This window comes from Anabrus simplex, chromosome 4 (genome assembly GCF_040414725.1).
Source record: "Anabrus simplex isolate iqAnaSimp1 chromosome 4, ASM4041472v1, whole genome shotgun sequence".
NCBI classification, from domain to species: Eukaryota; Metazoa; Arthropoda; class Insecta; order Orthoptera; family Tettigoniidae; genus Anabrus; species Anabrus simplex.
In genome coordinates this window covers 16,053,440-16,077,661 of record NC_090268.1, presented here as the reverse complement: position 1 = coordinate 16,077,661, position 24,222 = coordinate 16,053,440, and the positions used below count along the sequence as shown (strand labels likewise).

The 24,222-nt window shown below is 40.2% G+C and overlaps 1 protein-coding gene across 1 annotated transcript; it reads left to right on the top strand.

Annotated features, from left to right (window-relative positions):
- Positions 1-5,344: 5,344 nt before the first annotated feature.
- On the top strand, positions 5,345-22,257 carry LOC137500450 (craniofacial development protein 2-like; the record flags this gene model as incomplete). Its single annotated transcript, XM_068227341.1, has 2 exons — positions 5,345-5,558; positions 21,500-22,257. Coding segments are annotated over exons 1-2 (972 nt in total), but the record flags the coding sequence as incomplete, so codon positions are not given.
- Positions 22,258-24,222: the final 1,965 nt, after the last annotated feature.

The following is a 24,222-nucleotide window of genomic DNA, read 5'->3' as shown; positions in this document are numbered from 1 at the left end:
TGTACGTAATAAACATGTTAAAATGTGTATACGGTTGATATATCTGAAAGTAGAAAAGAAAATGGAAATTGAAGAAACATCCCCCTTTGATTGTGTTTACACTCAAGGCTGTCACAGTCTTAATGATATATAACAAAAGGATCCATTTTAGTTTTAAACTCTCAAATATTCATGTTTAACCACGTTTTAATCTTCAAAAACTGTTAATTTTTTTAAACACACTTTGGTGCATTATCGTTGTTTTAGATGTCATTGTATAATGTTTTACTAAATCATTATTCATAATTCATAAGATTAGAAAGACTCCATATGTATTATTTTAAGATTGATATGGCTGATGATATCCGTAAAGGAGGGTGAAACATGTACCATTGACTTTTATGTATTATGTATGAAATTTTAACCATATGAAATAGTGGTTTATATTGTATTGTATTGAACAGGTGGGTTTAAAAAAATATTGTAATAATATTCGAGACATACAAAGGTTATGCCGAAAGTTTTTAGCAGTGCATAAACCGTCATGATGAGGACAATGGGATTATTTTCATTTGAAAGAGCAATGGTTTTCGACCTTGGAACATGCGCGCGCTACCCCTCCTAGCGGTAGTTCCTCCACAGCGAGGGAAGAAAGCACAGGCAGTGCTGAGTCAGACACGGTGCAAGATGGATCTGTCGCAATGATTTTTTATGATTATAAAAAGAAATTAAGTGCCGAAGAATGCCATTCTTCTTTGCTGCACGTTTTTGGTGAGGCTGCTCCTTCTAGAGCCACAGTTGGAAATTGGTTTCGCGAGTTCTGAAGAGGTCGGCAGTCAATTGAAGATGAACCTAGTCCTAATCGCCCAGCAACAGCTGTGACTCAAGAAAACATTGATGCTGTGAGGGAAATGATCAAAGCAGATCCACATCTTACATTTTGTGACATTGAAGGGACCTTAAATATTGGGTCAAGAGTAGTGCAGACCATCGTTCACGATTATTTAGGCCTTACCAAGTGATGTGCCCGTTGGGTGCCGCATTCCCTGACAGAAAGCCAAAAGGCGGAGAGAGTGGACTGGTGTCATTTCATGCTAGAAAAATTCAATGGAGGACAGTCCGAAGACACCTACAATATCATCACAGGTGATGAAACATGGGTCTACCATTCTGACCCTGAAATGAAGAGACAGTCTTCTGTGTGGTGCTTTTCAGGGGAGGAACCACCCACAAAACTTTGAAGTCGGAGCTCCGGAAAGAAGATGGTGGCCACTTTTTTTATGAAAATGGGGCATCTCACCTCTGTGACCTTGGACACACATCGTACAGTCAATGCTGAATGGTATGTGAATGACTGTCTTCCCAAAGTCCTGACCACTTGGAGGTCACAGCACTCAGTATCCAAGAGTAGGCACCTTCTGCTGCATCACAACAATGCATCTGCACACAGGACTGCTAGAACAATGGACTTTTTGAAAAGGGAAAAAGTGCAAGTGTTACCTCATTCCCCCATTCACCTGACTTGGCCCCATGTGACTTCTTTCTATTCCCTAAGACCAAGGAAAAAATACGTGAGCAGCGGCTTTCGTCAGATGAAGAGGCCATTGCAGCGTACGAGAGTGTACTAAGTGATATCCTGAAAGAAGCTTGGACTGAAACCTAAGTGGTTTCAGTCAATGGAAAAATGTATACGTGCTAATGGAGAGTATTTTGAAAAGTTGTAATTGTTGTTTTGCAAATAAATTTTTTTCTCACACTCTGCTGAAAACTTTCAGCAGAGCCCTCATATTAAGTATCTTAGTATTTTATTTAAGATTTTGAATAGAATGTGGTTAAGTGTAAGAGAGGGCCTCGAGCCCTAACTTTGCCACTATAAAAAAGGCACAAATAAAAAAAAAAAATAATAAATAAATAAATAAATAAATAAATTTCGTTCTCTTGAGTACTTTGTCATCCCATAAAAGCTCTCTGACCTGATGATAAAATGTTGTACCTGTACTTAGTCTGTTATTAATTTCAGGGTCAGTTTCATTACTTCCATTAATAAAGCTACCCAGATATGTAAACTGTTCTACATTCTCTGTTCTCCGTCTATGTTCACTTGGCTTCTCTTTTTCTCTTTTCCACAGTGCATGACTACAGTTTTCTTTTTACTAATTACCATTCCAAACTCCTTTAGATTTTCAATCCAAATGTCTAGTTTCCTTTGTACATCCTTTTCTCCGTTTCCGCAAATCACCACATCATCTGCACATACCAAAGCATTCACTTCATCACTACTGATACTCTGTTTTACACGTTTTATGATTTCATCCATCAATATAAGAAACGATAATGGCAACAGTGCACGTCCTTTCTTGAGACTTTTTTTAAAATAAAATGTTTCAGAATCACCACTTGTACACTGCTTAATTTTTATCTTGTTAATTAATGATTTTGGTACATTCCTTTTCCATAAGCATTCCCATACATGTTTTCTCTTAACTGTATCATAAGCTTTTTCCAAATCCAAAAATATGAATATGATTTCTTTGTTCCTTTTCAGATGTTTTTCCATTATCGTTCGCTCTGTAAATATCAAATCTGTTGTTGATCTGTTCGATCTAAAGCCATATTGTCCTTCCTCTAACCGTGTTTCAGTTATATCCCTCAGTCTTTCGATTTTCATATTATAATCATATTTCCCCATGAATTTTTGAATTTTTGTCATATTTTTATATTTTTTATTCAATTTGTATATACCTGCAAGCAGTTATCTCAAAGATGGATTATTCATATCTCCTAATTGTTGTCTGCAATATTTCTTACAATTATCTTTCTTAGAAATATATATTTGTGTGAATTACAACCAAAAACAACCAATACCATTAACATGGCTTGATGTAGAAACAACACTAAAGAGCATGTGAAATGGCTTTGATGATCTCAGCTCAAACATGATAAAGGCAGCTGGAATACCAGGCTTGACTTGGCTATATAGAGTGTTATCAATGATTTGGGAAAGAAACAAAATCCCAGAAGATTGGAGTAAAGGAGTCATCATCCCACTGTTCAAAAAGGGCAACCGACGGAAATGTGGAAATTACAAAGGCATCACGCTGTTGTCACACTCACTGAAGCTGCTGGAAAAGATCAAAGAAATGAGACTTAGGAAGATAGTGGAACCTTTTGCTTGAAGAAGAACAACACGGGTTCAGGAAAGGTCGAAGTACTGTGGATCTTACCTCTGCAGTAAAAATGTTGACAGAAAAGTACTGGGAATATGGAAGAAATCTTGTGATTGCATTTGTGGACATAAAAAAAGCATATGATAGTGTTCCTTGAAACAAGATATGGGAATGTCTGGAAGACCTAAAGGTGCAAAAGTACTTAATTGACAAAGTCAAGATGCTATACCAGAAGTGCTACAGCTGTGTCCAGATAGGCGACGGACGATCAAAATGGTTCGAAACAAAGAGGTGTCCAACAAGGAAGTGCTCTGTCACCACTGCTGTTCGTAATAGTAACGGACAAGGTCATCAAATCTATCAAGAAAATGCCCTGGTATTTGCTGATGATGTGCTTTTATGGGGAGAGACCGAAGCTGAAGTTCAGAAGAAACTTAATGAATGGAACAACACATTCAAAAATTTTGGATTGACGATGAGCAAAACAAAGACAGTGGAAATTACCATCAACAGGGAAGGAACAAGGCTCAAATACATTTCTGGAAGGAGCAAAAATCGAATCAGCTTTCCAATTCAAGTACTTCGGAAGCACAATCTCGAACACAACATTGTTTACTGGGAGAGTTGGCCGTGCGGTTAGGGGCGCGCAGCTGTGAGCTTACATCCAGGAGATAGTTGGTTCGAACTCCACTGTCGGCAGCCTTGAAGATGGTTTTCTGTGGTTTCTCATTTTTACACCAGGCAAATGCTGGGGCTGTACCTTAATTAAGGCCACAACTGCTTCCTTCCCACTCCTAGCCCTTTCCTATCCCATCGTCGTCATAAGACCTATCTGTGTCGGTGCGATGTGAAGCAACTAGCAAAAAAAAAAAAAAAAAAAAAAAAAAAAAAAAAAAAAAACAACAACACTGTTAGGCAGGAAATACTCGGCAGGACACAGAAAGCATCGAACTTCTACAGTCAAGTCAGAAATCTTCTCTGGGACTGCAAAATACCACAAAAAACAAAAACAATCATGCACCACACTTACTTCATACCAATCCTCGCGTACAGTTTAGAGACATGTACCCTACTAAACAAAGACTTCAGTAGAATCCAAGCAACTGAAATGAGATTCATTAGAACCATGAACCAAACTACCAGAAACGACAAGATCAGAAATGAAGTGAATAGGAAAAAGTAGCTGGTATTGTGGTTCCAATTACCAGTGTCGTAAAGAAATTGAGACCTCGGTAGTATGGGCACATAATGAGAATGAAGAGGGAAAGACCTGCCAGAAAATATTTTGATCTTAATCTCGTAGGAAGAAGACCACAGGGAACACCAAGAAAATGTTGGATAGAAACTTTAAGATCAGGTGTGGAGGAGAGAGGACACAAATGGGAGGATGTACTGGAACAGAAGATGTATGAAGACACCACCCCCGGGAAACTGGAGTTGGAAAATGATGATGAGGACGGTAAACTGTATAGAGAAAGACAGGTGAGTAGAAAGCGACAGAAAGGTGAGCCTCAATTGAACTCTAATGATTTGACTTATTTTAAATGGGCCCCAATAACATCCTGTAATGTTGAGCAGTCTTTTTCCTGTTAAAGGTCAATGTTGCATGAAAATAGAAGACCGTTCCTATTTGAAAACTTTAAAATGTATGGAATCTGCTATTGTGATTCTTTCTGATCGCCTATCAAAATTTCATTCTGTGCAGAGTAATTGGATTGAGTAATTAAATAAATTCAAATTATAATAAAATATTGTTATTTATTTATTATTATTGAATGTGCTAGATTTTAAAAGTATATTTTCAATATAATAATTTAAACAGCAGCAAGATTTTTTTTTCAAAAATGTTGCCAAATTATTTTGTCATGGGTAGCAGGTAGGGACCCTCTTCGGAGGCAGCCCTACTCAGGGAGTGGCGCCCCTGCCTATGTGAGTCCCAGAGCACACTGACCCAGTGTGTAACATCTGGTATGGGTCCCAGCTCAGGGTTACGAGTGAAGACCTCAACGACATCTACGGCGGAGAAGGTGGACTTCGGTATGGTGGAGATGGCAGAAGGGCAAACCTGTAGCGTCTGCACTTCAGAGGAGCGGCTAGAAAAAGGCATCTGTCTCCATGCCGGGATGGCCTAATTTTGAACCTGGCAGTAGGTATAAAATGCCTTTGGGTGTGGCGAGCCCATCGTAACAATAGCCTTTATGGACAAAGCAGATATGGTGCCTCGGAAAAGGTTAGAGTGTCCCCTGCTAAAAGCAATGCGCAGTTTTTCAGGTGCTGGGGGAACTGTGAGAAATCAGCAACCAGCACCAAACTACATCAAGATTGCAACAGTAAATGTCCTGACACTGACGGGAAAGATAGAAGAACTGTTTGACTTCATGATAGAAAAAGATATAGCCATACTTGGACTGTGTGAGACCAAAAGGGGGGTATGGGGGAGATTCCCCTGAGAGAAGGATATACGCTGTATTACAGCAGAGGACCTGAAGCATAAAATGGAGTGGCCATCATACTTAGAAAAGAAATCCAAGAACATGTGGAATAAACAAAATGCATCAGCAATAGGATGATGATGAGACTCCAGTTTGAAAATGGCATGAAAGATCTGTTTCAGTTGTATGCCCCATAAATGGGTTGCATAGATGAACATCTAGATGACTTCTTAGAGGAAGGTGAGGGACAGATAGATGATAAGGAAGTGCTATTGATGGCAAATCTAAATGAACAAGTTGGAATGGAAAGATGAAATGAAGATGATGTAGGGCCCTTTGGATTTGGAGATGTAAATCCAGAAGGCGAGTTGTTGGTGGATTTTTGCATGAGGAGCCAAATTATTGTTAGAAACACCTGGTTTAGGGAGAACAACAGTCAGAAGATTACAAGGTATGGTTGGGGAGACAGATGAACAAAGACCTTGATTGATTATATAATCATAGAAAAAGGACACTGGAAGAATCTTTTAGATGTTGCAGCCATGCTTGAAGAAGCCTTTGGTGGAGATCATAGAGTTGTGATAGGAAAACTGAAAGTGGGAAAGATTGAGAAACTCCCATTAAGAAGAGAGAAAAGAATTAAAAAGTATGGAAGTTGAAGGAGAAAAGCATACAAGAAGAATTTCAAAAGGAAACAATACCATTGGTACCCAGGACAGAAGTGGAGAATGTTGAAGATGAATGAAAAAGATTTAAGGAAGTACTGGTTGGATATGCAGAAAAGGTATGTGGTAGAACGTTAGGAAAAGTGAAAGACAAAGAGACATAGACATACTGATGGAATGATAGGGTAAAGATTAAAGTGAAGGAAAAGAAAATGGCATGGAGAGGACGAAAAACATCAAAAACTGAAGAAAGTAGGAGAAAATATGTGGAGGCAAAGAATTTGGCCAAGAAAGTAGTGGAGAATGAAAAGAGAAAAAACTTGGCCTTATTCACACAGAAATTGAGAGATGCTATGCAGGGCAGCAAGAAATTACTGTATGGTATCTTAAGAAACAAGAAGAGAGATCAAGTAAACACCAGATTTGTGAAGGATGAAGGCGGTATAATATTAACAAAACCACAAGAAATAGGAAATAGATGGAGATAGTATTTTCAGAAGTTGCTGAACGTAAGAACTGATGAGTCATTCAATGGATGGCCAGGAAAGTCGATTAGTTGATGAAGAAATAGATAAAAGAAATTACAATGAATGAAATTGAAATGTCAGTAAGAAAGATGAAGAATGGGGAAAACTCCTGGAATAGATGAAATTTCAGTGGAGATGATAAGGCAGCTGGAGCTGTAGGCCTGCATTGGACATATGGGGTTCTGAGGAATGTCTGCGAGAATAAGGAGGTTCCTGAGGATTGGCAAAAAGGAATAATCATCCCAATTTTCAAGAAAAGCAGTAAGAAAGTTTTGAAGAACTACAGGGGAATTACTCTAATATCCCATGTTGCTAAGATAATGGAGAGGATACTGGAAAGTAGAATAAGGTTGAGGGTTGAGAATCAGATACTGGAAAATCAGTTTGGTTTCAGAAGTGGAAGATCAACAATAGAGCCAATTTTCATTATGAGACAACTAATGGAAAAGCAATGGGAATGACATGGTGATGACATTCATTGACATTGAAAAGGCATATGACAGTGTCCCCAGGAATAAAGTTTGGGACAGTCTGGTGCAAAAAGGAATTGGACAGGGATTAATAAAAATTATCATGGCAATGTACACTGAATATTGTAGTGTGCAAACACAAGTTGGCAGGACAAGTTGGTTCAAAATAACTAGTGGGCTGAGACAGGGAAGTGTTCTATCACCAATCCTGTTTACAATAGTAATGGATGACATCATGAGAACAGCAAAAGCAGCATACGGAGGAAGAGAAATGAACATGTTATTTGCAGATGATATTGTGATTTGTTGAGGAGACAACAGGTAGGTTGAAGAACAGTTGGATGTTGTGAATGGGAAGCTCGAAGAATGTGGATTGTAAATAAGTGTACAAAAGAATAAAACTCTTGTTATGACTAGAGGGGAGAAAGAAGGGAAAGGTCAGATTAGAATTGCAGACAATCCCTTGGAAGTAGTGGAAACATTCAAATACCTGGAGAGCGAATTAATGGAGAATGCTCGACTGGATGCTGAGATTAGTAAGAGGATTCAAGCTGGAAGTTGTTTCTATCAAAGTGTAAGAAACATTTTATGGGACAGAGATGTGCCAATGGAAGCAAAGAAAACTATGAACAAGATGTATTACGTACCCATAACTTACGGAGCAGAAACTTAGACAATGACAAAGAAGGATGAGAGTCAAAAACAGGCAGCCGAAATGAAGTTCTTGAGGAGTATGATACAGAAGAGAAGAAATGAGAAATCCGGGAAGAAATTGGAGTGGAAAAAACGAATGATAGACAAGAGCCGACTAAGATGTTTTGGGCATATAAAGCGAATGAGTGACGAAATAATGCCAGAAAAGGTGATGGAAGGAAGGAGAGGCCGTGGACGATCACCATTGAGATGGAAGGATACAATCCGTTATAGAAAGAAACCTGGACTGGGACATAGTGTTGGAGGAGGAGTGGTGGAAAGACCGAAGAAAGTGTGGAGGAACCATATTTGCCCCTACCCGGCTACAGCTGGATAAAGAAAAATGACCGGGCGAGTTGGCCGTGCGGTTAGGGGCGCGCAGCTGTGAGCTTGCATCCGGGAAGTAGCGAGTTCGAATTCCACTATCGGCAGCCCTGAAGATGGTTTTCCGTGGTTTCCCATTTTCACACCAGGGAAGTGCTAGGACTACCTTAATTAAGACCACGGTCGCTTCCTTCCAACTTCTAGGGCTTTCCAATTCCATCGTCGCCGTAAGACCAATCTGTGTTGGTGCGACGTAAAGCCACTAGCAAAAAAAAAAAAAAAAGGAAATGATGATTTATTGTCATATTTTAATACTTTTTAGGTTATAAATGCTTGCAAATTTATAACATTTTTGTCATAAACATCCGGGCTCTAATTATAAGTGATGGTAAACAACAAGCAAATGTCAAATAGGGTGATAGGGACAATAAAAGGAACATGTAATATGATAAACACAATGACAGGTCGTTGTGGGGAAAAAGGAGCAATAAAAAGAGGTAACGAAGACAATCTCCATCTTCTCTTACACTGCCCTCTTCAAATGAATGGGTTCTCTCCTCATCAGTTCATTTTTTCTCAGCACCTAGGAGCTCATTTTTGCTTCCTAACTTCATCAAGAGGGTGGGCATCAACTTTCATCGAGGGAGCATCTCGATAGGCAATCTAGGATAAGAAGAAATTCCTATAAACCTTCATGCTTCATCAACTGAATGTGTTCAGACCTCACCAGCTTACTTCTCTCCTGGTTTTCTGAAACATAATTCTCAGAAATTTTATTTGGCTGCCTAGTATTGACTTTCAACCTAGATAGCAGGTAGGGACCCTCTTTGGTGGCAGCCCTACACAGGGAGTGGCGCCCCGGCCTATGTGAGTCCCAGAGCACACTGACCCGGTATGTAGCCTCTGGTTATGGTCCCAGCTCGGGGTTATGAGTGAATACCTCAACGGCATCTACGGCGGAGAAGGTGGACTTCAGTACGGTGGGTATGGCAGCAGAGGCAGTCTTTGACTCGGGTATAAGCAATCTAAAGAGACCAATGGCTTCGGACAGATGAGGCGTTTTAGGAGGGATAATGGTCCCTCAGTAGAGGAAATGCCATTGCTCAACGGTTTACTCGGCGGAGAAGATGGGCTTTGGTACGGCGAGTGAAGCGGAAGAGAAAATGTCACGGACTGGCTATGAAGGCGCCACTTGGTTTTTGTCGAGTCAGCGGCAGTCCATTGCAGTTTCAGTGTTTGACACCACATGTCTCATGTATAAGTGCTGTGGTGAATGCTTTCGAAATCATACTGGGTGGGTCACTTCCTGGCAAGCTGTGATTCACCATAAACAGAACCTCGCCAGTGGCACTTTCTTCAGCTGTCACTTTTCACTCCAAGTCCAATGGGATGAGGATGGTGGAGGCAGGTTCTCGGGTGAAACTGGAAGCCTTCAGTTTGGACCTGCATATTGCCAGCAGATGTGTGATGGTTGTCTTTTTAAGAATTGTGGCTACTTGGGAATTAGGTCCTGCACCTGTGTTTGGACAGGCCTATTCAGGATCACAACTGCCCACCCAAAATGGGGAAGACCCTAGAAAATGTGGGCTAAACTTCGGAAGTCACACTTTTGTCCGGCTTGGCGACCTCACCCAGTGGGTCACCCCATATGTTGTCGAAACAATCGAGGAAAACAATTTACAATTGTAACATGGAATGTCCGAACACTGCTTGACACGAAAGAGAGCGACAGACTTAAAAGGAGAACACCGCTTGTTGCCCCTGAGCTCTCTAGATTGAAAGAAGATTATCCAGTGAAGGCAAACAAAGAGTTTTGCTCACTATATACCATCTTTTGGAAGGGTAAGGTGGATGGAGAGTGTCGTATTCATGGTGTTGGATTTGTCGTGAAGACTAATATATAGTTACTAATCACCAACTTGTCCCAATTGCAGTTAGTGAAAGGCTTCTGACTCCGTATACCACTCTCCGGAGATCTGTGCTTATGCTCCAGCGTTAGATGCTTATGAACATGATAAGAACCAGTTCTATAATATGCTTTCTACAACGATCCCCAACGTACCAACTAAAGATAAGCTCTTCCTACTAGGTGACTTCAGTGCTAGAGTTGGGAAAGATAATCTGCTATGGGAAAATATGATTGGCAAACAAGGACTCGGTACTTGCAATGCCAACGGATTGCTGCTTCTCGGTATTTGTACTGAACATTAACTTTTCATATACGCGGTTTCGCCTACCCAGTCGCTTCAAAGCCACGTGGATGCTCATTCGCTCTAAGCATTGGCACATCCTTGATTATGTCATCACTCGACAATGTGATAAGAAGGATGTCCTTTAGTGATGGGCAGTCTGAGACGAGGTCTCAGGATTTCCCAAGACTAGCGCAGGCACTATTTCTCGCGAGAAATTTCGAGAGATCTCGAGAGCGTTGTCCCCGCATTGCGCGGCGCGCAGCGTGTCGAAGGCCTACAGGTAGTCGGAGCTGAATGTTGTTTGTGCCGAGTATGCGAATAGCCAACCACGGATCTTCTTCATTTCGTAAATACGTGTCAACAAGCGACTAGGGCGTTCGTTTCTACCGAGGTCCATTTTGACGCAATGTTCTGGCATTGTAATGCACTGGTAGGTACACGAATGAGTGGTTTAAGTACAGAACCTGACGGCAATTGTAGGTACACGTACATGGATAGTAGAGGCGTGCAATATTCGAACTCGAGACGAGGCAAGATGCTCCCTACTGCATATGCAACCACCATTACGCACGAGTGGAATGTGTAGTCTAAAATGCTTGAGTTTGCTCCAATTCTTTCGACAAGTAGATGTTCATCGTTATCAGACCCCACATTCAACAACGTATGACCACTGCTTATGTTTACCGATATTTTGGTGGCGAAGGAAATAATTCCTTACGATGTTATAGAGTATTCGCGTCAAAATTAGGTACTTCGATACGTACCGGAAGGTACACCCCAACGCTGCGCATTTAAATCTTGCGCCAAAAAGAACTCCTCTACTGGAGGAACCGTAAACTTGAAACTAGACCTACTTAAAGCTTTACTCAGAAGATGTCACTACAAAAATCTGATGAATTTTTGTTATTGTGAAGTTTCCTGTACTGTGTGAATTTCCATTGGTTTTGTTTGGTCTTCGTCAAGAAGTTTGGACTTTCTTCAGCAGATGTCACTGCTAATAAACTATGATCATGCACCGTGGTGCGAAGTGGAAGAACTTTTGATTTGAAGAAGTTTTGTATTTAATTTTTTTACTAATTGATGTTCCTTTATTTTTGGGTTGGCAATATTGATCTTTTCTTTCCGCCAGTTTTGAATCCAACCAATCAATAATTTCTGTAATTAATTTTCCACCTATCACAGGTTTTTTCTCCGATTTTGTGTGTAACTTTCAAAACTGTCCAGTAAAGAGAGAGAGGGTGTGGCTGGTATATTCGTGAAAGGTCTCGAACTTTCCCCGAGGGTTTATAAGCTGCGGATTTTCTTGCCTCTTGGCCATTTGATCGTCATCTAAGTGTGTGTGTCAAGCAGGAGGCGGGAGGCGCCTCTTTCATCAGGCAGCAGTACTCCGACAAGGTAATGGCCAATTAACATCTTTATTTTTTGCTAACTCTGCAGTTTAACCCGAGGGAGAGGTCCGAAACTATAACTATGTAACCTACTTTTCTGAAAATGTAATTTCTGCCGGCGAATGTAATAACTGCATAAAATCTTTAACTGTAAATCGGGGATTGAGAGTGATGTACCCTCTCGAGCTTCCGTTCATATTGGTTTGAGGTGACTACGTTTTGTAACTGGTTTTCTTCCTTTTCGTTAAGTCTTAATTTATTCTTATACGAGCACCTCCATAGTTTGGAAATAGCCCCTGTTTCATCGGCCTAGTGCCTCTTGGGTTTTAAGAATTCATATCTAGGAGCGCAAGCATTCGCCTCCTTTCATTTTGTGTTCGGGCCATTTATTTGTTATTTCTTTTTACACGAAGGCCCTATAGGTTGTGTACGAGATACCCCTGTTTCAGTTTGTAAGCTCGGGAATGGAAGGCCAAAAAGTGTAAGATAAGTTTGGTGTTGCCTTGAGTAGGCTTGATAACTGAGAGCCTGTTAGCTCTTTTTCAAAGTAAGATTACTGAATGCCTTGTGAAGGCTGGATATTGTATGTTGGGAGCAAGTGCTCCATGTATGGAGGGATTTCTGCCCTTGTGTAAATTTATGCCTTTGTAAATTTGAGCTAGGAGCTCAGGAACTGTAAAGTGAGGGCTTGGAGCCCAAGATCTGTTTATACCACCAATCTTGTCTTTCCTAGACTTCTTTATGAATTGCTACTTGTACCTGTTACATTGTTATTTGTTGATTTTTGAAATTCTAAAGAAATATAACCTTTGTTGAAGTTTAAATCTATTCGTGACATTGTAGTTAGATCCATTCACCCGGGCACCTTCTTTCACCTCTGCGTTCTACGGGTAACCCCGTAACACGATATATGACGGTGCAATGTGAAATTGTGTCTAGTTGTATGCGGCAACTTGTAAACGATGTCCGAAACGCAACGTAAGTCGTAGATGTCTGTTATTTTGAAGAGATGTCACATAGCACAGCCAGCTGTGTTGTTTATTCAAAAGAAGTAAAATACGTTGGCAGAAATACTTCTGGGATGATCTGACACTTAAAAAACACATAATATAAATGAAGAACACCTCCGGCCCGGCCTGCATCACCGAAAGGTACCATGTCGACAACGATTGTGAGGCATCCAGGGAGGTTTACATCCTAATAACAGTTATTAACAAATTATACGGGTTATTCAGCTAAGAAGCCCACCTGAAATAACTCGTGAACAGTTTAAGATACTGACATTCTGTCTTCACTTTCGCTATTGCTATTAATAGTTCAACGTGCAGTGCTATCACACACGTTTCTATATGAGAACTGCTGTTGGTAACTATCAAGCTTACAGTCTTAGTAAATGGGACGTCGCACAGCTCGCAATACACGAGGATCGGTCTCGAGAGCGATGCCCATCACCTCTGCTGAAAGAATTGGAGCAAGGTCGGTCATTTTAGATTACACGTTCCACTCATGTGTAATGGGGGTTACATATGTAGCAAAGCACATCTTCCCCGTCTCAAGTTCGAATAATGCACGCCTCTAGTATCCAAAGTAGGTGTACATCCTATCTGCAGATATTCACAAATTATGCAGAATTATTCAGCTAAGATGTCCACCCGAAATGAGTCGTGAACAGTTTAAGATACTGACATTCTGTTTTCACCCTCGTTAATGGTATTAAGGGGTTCATAGTTGAACATGCAGTACTTCTCTAGGCTTTTGACAAACACGTTTTCATATGAGAACGTTATTTCGCGCAATAACTGCCAATGATATACTATCAAGTTTAGTCGTAGTTACTGGTACGTCGCACAGCTTGCACTACATGAGGATCAGTCTCGAGAGTTTCGAGATCTGCGACGTCAGGTCGAGAGTCTCGAGCGAGAGCGTTGCCCATCACTAATGTCCTTATCACCAGAACAGCTAGAAATGTCGATTGCTGGACGGAACACAAGCTACTATTCTTCGCCGTAAACCACCTTGGCATTTTTAAACCCCGTCCAGACAGAAGTTTGATAAGTCTAAACTTCGGGATGGTCCCACTGTCGTGAATTTCCACAACATTATCTCGGATGTGCTGACAAACACTCCAGTCAAAAAAATCGTAGAGCAGGAATGGGCTTCATCGCGGAAAGCAATCACAGAGTCAGCTGAGGAAACCATTGGTTTTAAGATAAAAGTAAGACAAGACTGGTTTGATAACAACAAAGAAATTTTGTGTATCTTTCATGCTAAGCGTGAAGTCCATCTATCCGTTTTTCAAGATCCATCTTCAGACGCAAAGAAAGCGCACTTTCTCAAACTCAAGTGTAAATGTAGGGGGCAAATAAGAGAGACAAAGAACTGGTGGTAGCAGAAAGCCCAGGAACTGCAAAGTATGTCTAATGCTCGAGACCTGTGTAACTTCTGTGCAGGAATAAAAGAGTTATATGGCCCAAATCGATCTTAAATCCTAGAGCGCTGGAAAGAACATTTCTCCACACTTGTCAATCGGTGTCCAGTGTTCAAATGCTGCTGAAGACTTTCTCGATGATGTGCCTCTACCCCCAAAAACCATGAATGGCTCTCCTACCAATATTCAAGGATTTCAATGCTGCTCTTAGTAATCTAAAACCTGGCAAGGCTCCTGGTCCAGATAACATTCCTCTGGAATTGATTCAAAGCAGAGACCTACCTCTAAATTCCAGACTTCATACCCTTATCCTCTTTATATGGGAAGCGAAATACCTGGTGACGTTAAAAGTGCCACCATCGTTACTCTTTTCAAAAAAGGTGATTGTAGTGTTTGTGGCAACTACCATGATATATCATTGCTATCTCTAGCAGGTAAAATTCTTGTTAGAATTTTGCTCAGTCGCCTGCAGATTATTTCGAAGAGGATCCTACCCGAGTTGCAGTGCAGTTTTCGAACTTCCAGGGGCACACCAGGTATTTTTTTTTTTTTTTTTTGCTAGTTGCTTTTCGTTGCACCGACACTGATAGGTTTTATGGCGACGATGGGATAGGAAAGGCCTTGGAGTTGGAAGAAAGCGGCTGTGGTCTTAGTTAAGGTACAGCCCCAGCATTTGCCTGGTGCGAAAATGGGAAACCACGGAAAACCATCTTCAGTGCTACCGACAGTGGGATTCGAACCCACTATATCCCGGATTCAAGTTCACAGCCGCGTGCCCCTGACCGCACGGCCAACTCCCCCGGTGACAGCAAGTATGACCAATGCAAGGCAAATCCAGGAAAAAATGCGGAGAGCAACAGACTCCTTTATACCTAGTATTCTATGACCTGGAAAAGGCTTTCGACTCAGTCCCGAGACCAGTTATGCGTATGTATGTTCAGTCCGTCAGCGATTCCGCTGGTGGGATCCTCAACAGCTCTGCCATCAGCTGTCATAGATGGCCTAGGCATCACTGAAGTGGCGTACTAGGGAAGTGAGGAGTGAGGTAATTTCCCGTTGCTTTTCTCACCGAGCCAGAGTTGCTATTACATATCAGTCTGCCAAGCCCAGTAAAATGCATACACCAATCGACCCTATGAGCAACAATTCAAACCCATGTCCAAGCGCGAGAAGAGAGTAACTCATAGCCTTCAGGACCACAATGGAAGGGGGGCGTGTGTGGCGGGGGGGAGAACCTGAATATAAAACTTGAGTGATTTATTCACCACCAACGGCATATGGCAGCAAAAATGAACTTTCAAGATCAAAAGATAAAGAGGTACCAAGAAATAATCATCACTTACCATAAGTCTGTTAAAAGGGAACATTATCAAGCACCATACGTACGCAACGACTTGGTGAAAAACATAATAATAATAATAATAATAATAATAATAATAATAATAAATGCCGGACTGAGTGGATCAGACGGTTGATACGCTGGCCTTCTCACCCCAACTTGGCAGGTTCGATCTTGGGGTCAGTCCGATGGTATTTAAAGGTGCTCAGATACGTCAGCCTAGCGTCGGTAGATTTACTGGCACTTAAAAGAACTCTTGCGGGACTAAATTCCGGCAGCTCGGAGTCTCCAAAAACCGTAAAAGAGTAGTTAGTGGGACGTAAAGCCAATACCATTAATATTAACAATAATCTAATAATAATAATAATAAATGTTTGCTTATAAATCAGCAAAGGTAATATTTCACTCACTGCCATCTACTAAATTAGTCCTAGTCTGAAGCATATCACAAAATGCACATATCACATTTGAAGTACAGTACAAATAGCAGGAGGTTCCTCATCAATCACCTCAGGTGACTTCTCGTGGTTACGTTTCCTTGGAAGTGTGCGCTCCATTTTATTTGTTTGTAAATGTGAAGGAAAATGAAATAGGGTTGGAACGGTATTTGTCAGTAATCTCCGTTGGTCATTTGTTTCATACATGTGCTTATCTTCGAAATGTACAGAGCATAAGCGACTGTATTGAGTAGGATACCATTTATCTCTTCGTTCTCACAACTCATTGTTGCGCTAATTCCTTGTTCTTAAAAGGAAATCTGAAATATAATCCGAAAATAATTACCATGGCTATCAGTATTTTCGCCGTGTAAGTATTAAAATGGGTTTAATTACAAACAGAAATTACAAAAAGTGATCACGGCTATCATTCAATAATACTTGGGTACTTAAAATACGGCATATCCTTGGTTTTATTACTCCGATTACTATAGCCGCACGCTGAGCACACGGCTGGCATTCTTGAAAGCGAGAATCTATCTTCTCACTTCTTAAAACTTACGAAATTAAATTGCCATGCACAATCTCGCGCCAACTCGCTTTGTTTTGACAACCGTTAACATGACTGCCCTTTATCAGCTTGCTTCCGCAGGGAGCGCTGATGTAAGTTATACAGCCCCTCTATGTTATTCTAGCTCGTTGGTGCCCATGCAGTATTTGAATGTTTATACCGTCGAGTCGTCTTAGGCCTATATTACACTATCACATTTCTGTGTCACAGAATATGATAAAATCTTTGATCACATGAATGTGATCAAATTTGCTCATTAAAGACTTCTTGAGTATATTACACTATGTCAAAGCTTTTATCATATGTCATGTCACAGTACTGTAATGATGAATCCAGGCTTCGGGGCCAGATGAGATACCTCCGATACTCCTACAGGAAGGACGGGAGATACTCGTCAATAACCTGACGGACCTCTTCAGAGCTAGTCTAGCTTCATGGTCTGAAGCTAAAGCAGTATTCATACGTAAACCTGCAAGGGCAAACTATGCCCAAACCGAAGCACACAGACTATTATGTTTAACGTCCTTCACGCTGAAAGCAATCGAGAAAATTCTGGATAAATATATCAGAAGAACGGTGCAACTGAACTCAACGTTATAAAAAGTAATCATAGAAAGAGATGTCAAGATTATAGCACGTTAAGCTTGGTAACAAATGCCTCCAAAATTATTACAAGAATTGTTTACCATCGCATGGAGAAAATAATAGAAGAAAATCTCCCAGAGGATCAATTTGGGTTTAGAAGAAACAGAGGAACAAGAGAAGCAATTCTGAGCCTTAGAACAATTATTGAACAAGCCCTAAGAATCAATAAGAATGTCCTAATTGCTTTCATTGATATAGAGAAAGCGTTTGATAATGTTAACTGGAATATTATGCTTAAGGGAACCAGGGACACATTTTCTAATTTTCCACAATTTTTGAGCAATCACAATGAAATTGATATGGAATATGTAGGACTATTATGAAAAGAATATATCTTAATTTCAACTTAGTATCCTTATTAGTTCATGAGATATGATGTACTTTGTGTTTATGACACTCGCGAAACAGGCAACTTTCAAAAAGTTCCCTGCGGGATGGACTTTTACCTGAGAGTTTGAAAACTTGTGAAATGATTCTTCCTTATAATACAAAACAACTCTAGGATGGAATTTTTGATTCACCCTATGTTTCTCGATTAACTCCTGTTTCAATTTTTTAATTTTATTTCATGTAATTTTCCACTAATTTTCTGTACATTTTGCCTCATAAAATGAGTATCTTGAAGAAGAATGCAAAATCCATCCTACAATTTCTTTGTTAGGTCACATAGAAGCTACATACCGACTTTGGTAAATATAGGTTTAGATTTGACCCGCATGGAACACTGCAGGTTACAAAAAATGGTGTTTTGAGTTAAATGAATTTTAGTTCTAAAACCATTAAAAATTTTCATAATGACCTTTCCAAATCTCTTAAAATTCACCAACACTATAACTCCTACCCTCCTGTTTCTTCTTGGCTTCCTCCCTGTGTACCTTGAGGATTGTCAGTTCTTTCCTGGCTGTTTTCTTTTGTTGTGTGACTGACCGCTGACTGTAAAATTTTCTTCTTCCATCTCCTTGTGTGGCAAGTTTGTTGGATACTGGTGAAAGTTTATAATTCCTTATAACCATTTTCATTTCTTGTGTTACACTACATCACATGTATTCTGCAACTGCATTAGAAACAGCTATTCCAAGTCTTTTTGAGGACAAAGAGGTCTCTTTTGGGCACATTTTCCATTTACATGCATGAAGACTTTCATTGCATTTTGAGTAGCCCCTCTACAACATCTAGACAGAAGTTCTGTTGATGCCAGCCTTTGGTATACAGGCACAATTTTCAGCAGCATTGCAGTTGTGAACTTAACTGACATTTTTTTGTGGGTTTTGAGGGGTTTGTCCAGTTGCGATACTCTTGTTGTAGAAGCACCATGATTCAGGTCCTAAAAGGCATTTCTTATGCTTAGGATCTTCATCTGTGGAGGAGTAATGGTATAGTGAGGCATATATTGCAGATTTCATATTATCTGTTGAGGGAATATTTGGACATATTGCCTGCCTATAATAATTTGTGAGCTTCACAATAGTTGCTTCTTTCAAACTTCCAGGCCCCCTTCCACCGAGTGTAGTTCCTTTTACTTTCCACTCTTTCACCAAATTCCTCAAACCAGTCCCCATCCTTTTTGCAACATGGTTAATGCACTCTTCTTTTTTCAATTGTACATCTGGTCAATATATTGCTTTATTGAAAAGATGGAGAAATGTTTTGGCATCCTTATCAGAAAGCACAGTTGTGTAGCGCATGCCACATTCTTCCACTGATCTTTTTCATAAAATATCAGCTGCAAATACTTCCATTACTACAAATGATCCCTCATAATTCCTCGAGCATTCCCCACATGCTTTATGACCTTCCAGCCATATATTATATTCTGGAGAATCATCACCCAGTTCCTGAGCAGTTACAACACACATGTGACAATATTTAGATAACACATGGTAATCTATAACTAATCCACTCAGAATGTGAATCACTATGCCAATGCCATAGAGAGATGTATGGCCATGCTTGTGCCATGTTCCATCAACTGATACAGCAATGTCAAGCACTTGTTTACCTACATTGGATGGATCTACTTCCTCATGATTTGATATAATATTCACTAAAAATTTCCCACAACCTTGCTTGCAATTCACGAAACTGACCAAAACAAACCCAATAGTAAACAAGGAAGTGTATAGGCTGATGTCAGGCTGTCCACTAACTTATTAAATATATCATTTGATTACAACTATCAAACATATTAAATACTACTTCTAAAAACACATAGAATTTTTTCAAGTCAAACATGTCACTAGAATGGATAACAAGTTTTGAAATATAAAGTTTTATGTTGACTAAATTATAGGTTGAAGAAGTTCATAACATAGCCAACAGACGGCAGTATATATTCCAATATTCAAAAATTGTTTCATCTCAATGCTACTGTAAATAGGGAATTAAAGGTAACAGAAGGGACAAGGATAGCCGAGCATACAGAGGAATGGGGGCGTGGTGGAGAATTAAATGACCGTGCAGAGCCATTTAAAACGGCCGTAAGTACGCTAAAAATAGTCACAGCGACACAAAACCACTTTTGTTACGTAGAGGAAGGTTAATACAATTTATTTCTCCCAGAATTCAAATTTCGACAATTTCATCCATTTACCGAAAAAAATGTGTCCCCGGTCCCCTTAAAGCCCTTAGAAGTCTGAAAGTGGATTACAGAGATCGGAAAATCATCTATCAGCTGTACAAGAACCAGACAGCTCTTATAGGAAAGGAGCATATCAACGAGAAAATAAGAAAGGGGTACGGCAAGGATGTGGTCTGTCATCTCTATTATTCAATGTGTATTTAAAAGAAGCAATGAAAGAGTTTTCAGCCACCTCCACCAATGGAATAAAAATAAATGGCCAACTGTACCAAACAATACGTTTCGCGGATGATATTGCCCTCATAGCTGAAACTGAGAAAGCGATACAGACCTCACTAAAGAAATTGAATGTTCTACTAAAACTAAAATGTAATATGAAGGTTAACAAAACAAAAACTAAGATAATGAAATGTACTCCGGATGGTAAATAGGATGTCAATGTTTGGTTGGAAGGAGAAAAATTGACTCAAGTAAATCAGTTCAGTTACTTGGGAAGCATCATTACATCCGATCGGAGGTGTGAAAAGGACGTCCCTTCTCGAATAGCCCAGGCTAAAGAAGCTTTCAATAAAAAAGAAGTCTGTTGACCTGCAAGGCAATATCCCTACCAGTACGAAAACATTTCATTATGAGCTTAATTTGGAGAATTGCGAACTATGGCTCTGAAACCTGGACTCTGTTAAAGGCTGATAAGAAGAGAATAGATGCATTTGAAATGTGGTGCTGGCGTCGAATGTTACGAATACCCTGGCTAACAAATGAAGAAGTTCTCAAGAGTGCTGAAGAAACCATCAGCCTAGAGAAAATGATCGCGAAAAGAAGATGTAGTTGGACAGGTCATTTACTCCGGCATTCATCATGGTGCACCACACTGCTTGAAGGGAAACTGGAAGGCAAGACTAGAAGAGGACGACCAAGAGCAGGGTACCTCGATGGCATTAAAGGGTGACATCCATATCAACTAATCAAGCAGCTGGCTCAGGGTAGAAGGTCGTTGGATGAGGAGAGTCATGCTACCCACCAATCATCAGGTTAAGGAGAACGAGAGAGAGAGAGAGAGACAATGTTTATGCCAATTTTCAGTCTTCTGTTCCTGTTTTTATAATCTTTATGCTTCGAATTGTACAACATTTCATGTGATTCATAATGTGAAATAAGAAGTTTTGTGGTTACCACAGACCATTCGCACTAAATACCCACCATTTTCTTTCTGCCTTGTCACAGATTTGATCAAAGGTATGATCGTGAGTATAACTTTTATCACACAACTGTGTCACAGCTAGATGTAATCAAAGGTGCTGTATTACACTGTAAAATATTTTATCACATAAACATTATCAAACTTATGTGACACAGAGATGTGATAGTGTAATATAGGCCTTACAATGCATAGCAAGATCATGGTTTACCATGCTGTCATCTCAACACTGATTTATGGTGGTGAAACTTCGAACGAGTCTGAAATTTTGTAAGCAATGTGTTCGCGAATTATGCCACAAAAATTGTTAGTTCAAATTTTGCCACCAGGCGAAAATATGGCTCTGTAAGAGGTCAGAACGTGCAATATTCCGTATCTCTGACGTCAAAATGTTCTTGCGGTAGAATTGTGTTGTGTCATTTCCTTGGTTGTTGTTTGGTGACGCATGCTGATTCCTGTTGTGAAGTGAATCTTTATTGTAACGTAAGAAAGTACTGTTTAGGAACTTGGAATGTAAGATCCATGTATCAAGGAAAGCTGGATATAGTCAAACGAGAAATGAAGAGACTGGGCATCGATATACTGGGAATAAGCGAAGTGAGATGGATTGGTATTGGTGAATTTGCTACAGATGAGTACATGGTATACTATTCTGGACATGAAAACCAAAAGAAAAATGGAGTTGCCCTCATAGTTAGCAACAGGGTGCGTAAAACTATAATGGGGTGCAATTTTAAAACTGATAGAATGATGTCTGTACGTTTTCAAGGCCAACCTTTTAACATCACAGTCATACAAATTTACGCACCAACCACTGAAGCTGAAGAGGAAGATATTGACCAGTTTTATGAAGACTTACGAGAATTGCTACAGTTAACACCAAAGAAGGATGTCGTTTTCATTATTGGCGACTGGAATGCCAAAGTAGGAAATCAAACTGTAGATGGAGTAACGGGAAAATTTGGCTTTGGCACAACAAATGAAGCTGGACAGAGACTCCTAGAATTCTGTCAAGACAACTCACTGGTCATTACCAACACACTGTTTCAATTGCCCAAACGACGCCTATACACCTGGACCTCGCCAGATGGTAAATGTCGGAATCAGATCGACTACATACTCTGTAGTCAAAGGTGGAGGAGTGCTGTACAGTCATGCAAAACAAGGCCTGGGGCTGATTGTGGATCAGATCACGAGCTCTTAATTTCCAAATTCCGGCTCAAATTAAAGAGGATTGACAGAGCTAAACCATCAAGCAGATATGACCTAAATAGCATACCTCTTGAATATACAGTAGAGGTTAGAAACAGATTTAATGGATTAGATTTAAGAGATAGAGTCCCAGAAGAGCTATGGTCAGAAGTACGTTGTGTTGTTAAGGAGACAGCGGAAAAGCATATTCCCAAGAAAAAGAAAAAGAAGGCCACATGGTTATCGGGTGAAGCACTACAAATAGCAGAAGAAAGAAGGAATGCAAAAATCAAAGGGGAAAGATCGAAAATGTCTAAATTAAATGCAGAGTTTCAGAAACTAGCTAGAAGAGATAAGAATGCCTTTTTGAATGAACAGTGCAAGGAAGTTGAGGAAAATAACAGACTGGGTAAGACAAGAGATCTTTACATAAGAATTGGAGACATCAGAGGGAAATTCCAGGCTAAGATTGGAATGATAAAAGATAAAAATGGAAAAGATCTTACTGAAGCAGAGGAGATTAAAGAAAGGTGGAGGGAATATGTAGGCAATTTGTATAGGAAAGATGGGAATACTCCTGATGATGAAGTTACTCTGTTGTCAGAGCCAGAACCAGATATCTTAGAAAGTGAGGTCAAGTGGGCCCTAGAGAGTATTGCAAACAATAAGGCAAGTGGTTATGATGGAATCCCTGCAGAACTGTTCAAAATCCTAGGAGAGGATGCTGTGAAAGTGCTACATTCAATATGTCAGCAAATATGGAAAACCCAGCAGTGGCCAAAAGATTGGAAAAACTCAGTGTTCATCCCAATTCCAAAGAAGGGCAGCGCTAAAGAATGTTCAAACTACCGAACAATCGCACTTATATCGCATGCTAGTAAGGTTATGCTCAAGATCCTGCAAAATAGGCTTCGGCAGTATGTAGATCGAGAACTACCTGAAGAACAAGCCGGTTTCCGCAAAGGCAGAGGAACCAGAGATCAAATTGCTAATATTCGCTGGATTATGGAAAAAGCAAGAGAATTCCAGAAAGACCTATACTTATGCTTTATTGACTATGCTCAAGCCTTTGACTGTGTCGACCACAATAAATTGTGGCAAGTACTCAAGACTATGGGAGTACCAGATCATCTTATTTGCCTTATGAGAAATCTCTACTCTGATCAGGAAGCTACGGTGAGAACCCTATATGGAACAACTGAATGGGTCAAGATTGAGAAAGGTGTACGTCAAGGCTGCATATTGTCACCTTACTTATTCAACTTATATGCAGAGTATGTGATGAGGAATGCCAAATTAGATGAAACAGAAACTGGAGCTAAAATTGGTGGGATACATATAAATAACCTTAGATATGCTGATGACACCACCCTGTTGGCAGAAAGTGAAGAACAACTTAAGTATCTACTAATGAAGGTGAAAGAAGAAAGTGCAAAAGCTGGACTAAGGTTGAATGTCAAGAAAACAAAGATCATGGCAACTAAACCTATCACCTCCTGGCATATAAATGGTGAAACAATGGAGGTTGTTCCTAGTTTCATCTACTTGGGCTCCAAAATAACTGCTGATGGCGATTGCAGCCATGAAATTAAGAGACGCTTGCTCCTTGGGAGGAAGGCAATGGCCAACCTTGATAACGTTTTCAAGAGTAGAGACGTAACTTTAAGAACGAAGATTCGTATAGTGAAGGCTATGGTCTTCCCAGTAGCAATGTACGGAAGCGAAACCTGGACAGTAAGAAAGGCTGAGCGCCGAAGAATAGATGCATTTGAACTATGGTGTTGGAGAAAACTCCTTAGAGTTCCGTGGACTGCGAAGAGATCTAATAAGTCCATATTACAGGAAATCAACCCAGGCTGTTCACTGGAAGGTCAAATACTCAGGCAAAAACTAAAGTACTTCGGTCATATCATGAGAAAACATGATTCACTGGAAAAGACCTTAATGCTGGGGAAGACTGATGGTAACAGGAGAAGAGGGCGACAACGGATGAGGTGG